Raw genomic sequence first — 6,000 nt, 5'->3', positions numbered from 1 at the left:
AAAAATATACGTTCTCTTTGTTTCAGGTCTCCTATCTACATCTCCATGGAGCTCGATCTCGACTACACTTACCCTTCCTCACCTCTACGTTGCGGGGGGGCTTCTTTGGTCTTAACGGAGCTGCGGAACGAGAGACGCAGCATGGATGAACTTCCTCGGTTTATCCTGAGTATCAGCCTTCCTTAATCCCTTAGTCCCCCTCCTATGCGTTTATCCGCCTTCTCTCTCTCTTCCCCGTCGCAAACCTGCTAAAGAGTCTTGTTCAGCACCCGTTGTGTGTTGTCCCTCCCGCGGCAACGGCGTACAAGCGAGGAAGCTTTTCTACTGTAGCTCTTTTTCTCACACCTGTTCAGTCCTTTTGTTTCGTCGTCTTTGCAGGCCAACACAGCTGTGTCATGTCGAAGGAGATATGTCCGCGTGTTGGTGTGTACGCACACACTGGTGTATCGAATTCTCTTTGCGGATAGTATGTGGCTCTCATCCCTTTTTTGCTGAGTTAGTGCACTACCTGGCTGATGAGGTGAGCACACCATTCACTGCGCGACTTGTCAGCAGCTGGTGCGACAGACGGTGGTGGTGTCCGCTGCGGTGTCGACAAGGGAAATTCATAGGTGTACATGCATGTGCGGGTGTGTGTGCATGTCGGCCAAATGAAAGAAAAACAGTCTTTGCTGATGATGATGAGCTAGCAACACGAGCACATGCACACACCGTAATCTTTCCCTCACGCCCTCTCTATCTCTCCCTGTACGCCTCTCTTTTCCCCGTCACTCTCCTATTTTTCCTTGTTGCTCAGTTTCCTCAAGCTATCTTCATCGTCATTATTAGTTGGTCAGTGGATGTTATTCTTCTCTCCTTCGTGTTCTCTTTTCTCCTCCATCATCCACCGCATCCCTGTTACTATCGATGTGTTCCTTTTGTGCCCCACATGCAGACCCCGTGCCGAAAAAGATGCCGACGGAAAGGAGGGAGGTGGTGGGCAGAGAAGTTGGATTGCCTGACAGTTTCATCTCTTTTTTTCGTTACCCTCACACTCTTTCTGTGTCTAGTCATTATGTTCTTCGTGTTTTGCTGCTCAGTATGTACACCTGAGGGCGCGTATGTGCGCATGGGGAAGAAGGTGTGCTTTTCGCTCTACAGGTGAAGTTGTTTGAGGTGCTCGTTGTCGTTTCGCCATGGCTGACTGCTGTTGTTACTCTGGCGGAGTATGCGCCTCTGGTACCGCACCACCCCCGCGCAACCCCTTACAACTCCCCTCTACTTTACGGCCTTGCTACGTATAGAGGATATCATCCAGGGAAATACGCCTGGTTTCCGCTACACCCTCCCGTGTTGTACACAGTGTGTGTCTCTCTCTCTGTAACTGTACGCTGTAGACAAGACAAAACCACATCCACCACTTACTGTGTATCACAGGATGCCATAGAGGCGCTGACCCGCACAGGCTGCGTCTTGTTTGCTTTTTAATCGCTGCTGTTGTCTGTATGGCCGTGTCTTTGGTAGAGGCGCGCGCCTCCGTCCTTGGGACGCATGGAGAGGACGTGTCAATTCGTCGCGCACACACACATTCACAAGGCTCAGTCGTACGCAGTTCTCGCAGAGGTCTCCGTTTATATGCAGCACCGGCGGTAAAAGATTAAGCGGCATCCCAATGTCACTTGCTCGTCCTTTCTAGTTCCTCTTTCCCATGCTCAGACACGTGTTCAGACCCACCGGGAGAAGGGAGCCTGGAGAGAAAGTTCTACGCGAAATCTTCATCCTTAGCCTCAAGTCTCGCTTCACCCACCACGTTCTTTCTGTATGTGCGCACGATAGCATGTATGCGCATGCCAGCGTACGTGTGTCTATGTGTCTCCCGCTTCCCCCCCCTCCCCCTTTTTTCTCCGCTCTTGCTATCATCGAGTCTTTGACGGCGCATTCTGAGGCAACGCACACCTCAGGGCGAGGAGATTTGTCAAGGGAAAAGGAACGTACTAAAACTGCAAAACCCCTGCAGCGCTTGTCACGCAGTTGACGAAAAAAAGGAGTGAAGAGGTCCAGAAGGAGCTCCGGCGTTCAACAATGCTGGTGAGAACACCGAGAGCTCTCCTGGAGAAGACAGGAAGAGAGAGAGCCGCCGCGCTTAACTGGATGCGCCGCATCGCTGCGCGTGTGCCAGAATCCGGGCTCTCGGGATCTCAGCTGCAAGCACTTCTGGAGGATGAGTTCCCGTTGTTTTCGCCTTCCGAGGTTGGTGCTGTGACCCTGAAGGAGGCAGTCTTGAAATTCCCTCAGCTACTGAGTGTGGAAGATAGCAACAAGCTGCAAGCCAAGTGGCATGTACGACCCACTCCTGAGCCGGAGGCGCAGGAACAGCGAGCGTCCTCCTCGCCGAGACCCGCTGAGACGTACGCGCTGTCTATGATGAAGCTTCAGCAGTTCTGCACCAAGCGAGCGCGTCTGCATCACAACACGTATATGCCACTGGAGTATGCGCTCAGCAAGGCTGATATCAATGATGTGAACATTGTCGGAGAAGTACTGAGAAACGCAGACGTTGCGCTGGACGTGCAGGCGGGGGTGCGCATTAAGCCAAAGCGCACGCCGCGTACAGTTGTGGCCTTCGTGGACGGTGATGTACTCCCTGCCGTTGCCGTGAATGAAATGTGCAATGAGCTCAACGTAGTGAAGGATTCAAGCATCGTAACTATCGTTCGGCAGCCGGGAAGCCATGCGCTCTCGGCTGTCGACACTGTGTGCCCCAACGTCATTCCAACCTATCTGAGCATTGAGAAGCACGCACAGGAGCTCCGGCTGCGGAGGCCAGATGTGCGCCACGATATCGTGTACATGTGCGCTGCCTCACAGTTCGACACCTACGCAGATCGTGTGGCTCTTCTAAACGACTTCCCTGATGCGGACGTGTACGTGTGCTGCCCGAGCATGATAGCGCTGGTTAAACCAAAGAAGGTGATTCCGTTCGAGTGAGGTTGCGCATCGCGTGGCATCGATCAATGCGACTGCCGGGGCTTTTCTGCGAGCGAGTGTGTGCTGATGCTGTTGTTGTGGAGCCAACCTCATTGTCACGCATCCATGAATTTGCGTGTTGTTGTTTGTATTAGGGGAAGGAGGAGCAGCGCCTGTTGAGTTGCAGAGACAGCTTGCTGCAACATGGGTTGCCGCACACGACCCTCTTTGTGCTTTCTGTTATTTGATGTCTCTCTTAGCTTTTCTTCAAATGGGGAGAAAAATGAATATGAAAATCGATACGACTATGTGTATTCTCAGTAGAGCTGCTGCTGCCGCGACTGTTGTACCTGTATTACCACAGTTGCTATCCTGGATAATGGTGAAGATAGATGAAAAGAGGTCAGTTCGTGTCACACTCGAGTTAATCTTTCTTTTTTTGCATTTTGGCGGCTTCGTTGGGGACGACTGCCTCCCCCTCCCCTCTCCCCTTTCCTGTTTGGCCTCCAGCTGCACGCACAGAAACGTACACACGCGCGTAAAGGTCAGTGCGCGTGTGCAACTGTTGGTAGCTGATTACCCACGACCATCTGACCACCTTCACTACAGAACCCCCTGCCATCTCTCTTTCTGGTCGTGTATATTTTATGTGTTCTCTCATGTTCGGTGAACAAATCAGCACGTGAAGAGGAAAAGTGAAAAGAATTCAACCTTGGTGCGCACGCGAGAGCACTTGCTCAGCATCCTTTCGGCTTGGGACGAGCGATGTCTGGCAGCCGTCAGACCATCTCTCCACAGTGAAGCCTATCAGCGCATCAACCGAAGGCGTTATTCTGTGCATGTGCGACGATGCTTAGACGATGCCTGCTTGCACAGCTCGTGCGGCGCTCGCCGATTCTCTTTTCGGGGGAAAGGGAAGCGCTGTTTGAGCGCTATAGTGAGATTGAAAACGCCCACTCACGACGCATTGAGGCACTGAAGAACGCTGGTCTCTTCAATGATGAGTGGATTGCCACGGAAAAGGTCCATGGCGCTAACTTTGGCATCTACTCAACAGAACACGGAAAGACTCTTCAGTACGCAAAGCGGAGCGGCATCATGCCGCCGCACGAGCATTTCTTTGGCTACCACATACTGATACCAGATCTCGCAAGGTATGCCCAGAAAGGCCGAGAACTGCTCATGGAACGTCTCGGCTCTTCACCCAGCACCGTTATTATTAACGGGGAGCTCTTTGGCGGCAAGTATGACCACCCAAGCGTGCCAAAGCGGCGGCAGAGCGTGATGGTGGCCGGCAGGCCGCGCACCATTACAGCTGTGCAGAACAACGCCTTCCCACAGTACTGCCCAGACCTGCACTTCTACGCCTTCGACATCAAGTACCGGATGACCGAGGAGGAGGATTACTACACTATGACATACGACGAAGCCCTGGCCATCTTTGAGAAAATTCCGGGCCTGCTCTACGCGAAGGCTATCATTCGAGGGCCACTGAGCAAAGTGACCGCGTTTGACGTGGAGAACTTCGTCACGACAATTCCTCCGCTGGTGGGGATGGGCGACTACCCGCTCAAGGGAAACTGGTCGGAGGGCCTCGTGGTAAAGCACCGCCGTCGTGGCGAGCCTGGTTTCGACCCAAAGGGGCTCACCATCATGAAGTTGAAGTGCACTGCCTTCCAGGAGATCTCGACCGATCGTCGCCAGGGGCCGCGTGTAGACGAGATGGAGGAGGTTCGGCGGCAGTCCATCCAAGTCTCCGGCGTTCAGCTACCGGACATGGAAAGCGTCATTCGAGAGCCCGAGGTGTGCCAGGCGACACAGCACCTGCTTAGCCACGTGTGTGAAAATCGCCTTCAGAGTGTCCTGTCCAAAATCGGTACCGACCCGTTCGAGACGCAGTCTATGACTCCCAACGAGCTCTCCACGCTGCTCGCAAAAGATGCGCTGAAGGACTTCTTGAAGGAGGTGGACGCAAAGATCATCAACGCACCGCTACTCATCCGCCGCGAGATGACCCGCTACGTTCTGTTCGAGGCGCGCAAGTACGTTGCCAGTAGATGGAAGGACATCCTTGGGCAGCAAAAGAATGCAGACGGTGAGTCATGATCGAGGCAGTTGCTCACACACTCTCTCTTCGCTCCTCTCCGCGTTTGTGTATATGACTCTGTTGCCTCACCCATGTGCATGTCCCCATCTTCCCTAGCGGCGGTTGGGTTGTTGGCCACTGAGTCGTCTTTGTGATGTGCTGCTGAAGAGGCGTTGTGTCTAAACAACAGACAAAAAAGTGTTCACAAGTCTCTACAAGATCGACGCAACGAACAACCAAAACAGACAATGAAAACGGTGCGGTTTTGTCCGTCGCACGAGCAACGCTTGAGTCAGTGCCGCTGTTCCTCGTGTAAGGCAGGATCACTATAGTAGCTCTCTCTCTCATACAGGTGGGATGGGGAGAGTCACGGCTGGATGTCATCTACCTCCACCCTCCGGCCTCCCCTAGCCCACGCTCGCCTCTCTCTTACCGCTTGCTCACATTTTACCTGTGTTACTCGACTATGCCTTGAGCTTTTGTCTGCGTCTCGATCCTCGCTCACCAACGTACGTGCACCTCCCCCCGCCTCACCCTTTCCCCTCTCTTTCACACTCGCACATACTCTCACGCACACGTACATCTTTAGCTCTATATTCACCCACACCATCAGCCCTTCCCCCCCCCCCGCGCATCCCTCTCTTCAATCGTTCAAGGGGACACACTACAAGACCACAGCGGGGCAGCACGCGGAGTTGACGCCTCGCTCTCTGTGCTCCCCTACTCCGCTTTTCGCACAGCGAGAGGCCTACATCAATAGACTGCATCAGCAGCTGGGTAGGGAGAAGCGTACACCCCTGTGCGCGTGTTTCCGCTCCACACGCTCCCTTCTTCCACTACCACGAGCGGAGAGAGAGGCGGGCGGAGAGAAAGCTGCTTTGATTAGCCTCCCATCACCCCTTCCACTAACCCGTGAGGCGTTAGCGATCACCTGTGCTCAACTCTTTTGTGGGTGCAGCCGCACCTGC

At 53.8% G+C, this 6,000-nt stretch overlaps 2 protein-coding genes across 2 annotated transcripts; both read left to right on the top strand.

The window, feature by feature from the left end:
• Positions 1-2,061: 2,061 nt before the first annotated feature.
• On the top strand, positions 2,062-2,967 carry LPMP_205840 (hypothetical protein; the record flags this gene model as incomplete). The annotated part of the gene is made up of 1 exon (XM_010700480.1): positions 2,062-2,967. The coding sequence occupies one exon, from the start codon at positions 2,062-2,064 to the stop codon at positions 2,965-2,967; it is 906 nt and encodes a 301-aa protein (XP_010698782.1).
• An 828-nt stretch (positions 2,968-3,795) lies between these two features.
• On the top strand, positions 3,796-5,052 carry REL2 (mitochondrial RNA ligase 2; the record flags this gene model as incomplete). Its single annotated transcript, XM_010700479.1, has 1 exon — positions 3,796-5,052. One exon carries the CDS (start codon positions 3,796-3,798, stop codon positions 5,050-5,052), a length of 1,257 nt encoding a protein of 418 aa, XP_010698781.1.
• Positions 5,053-6,000: the final 948 nt, after the last annotated feature.

The sequence above is a fragment of the Leishmania panamensis genome (genome assembly GCF_000755165.1).
Source record: "Leishmania panamensis strain MHOM/PA/94/PSC-1 chromosome 20 sequence".
NCBI classification, from domain to species: Eukaryota; Euglenozoa; class Kinetoplastea; order Trypanosomatida; family Trypanosomatidae; genus Leishmania; species Leishmania panamensis.
This window is presented reverse-complemented; position numbering and strand designations above follow the sequence as displayed.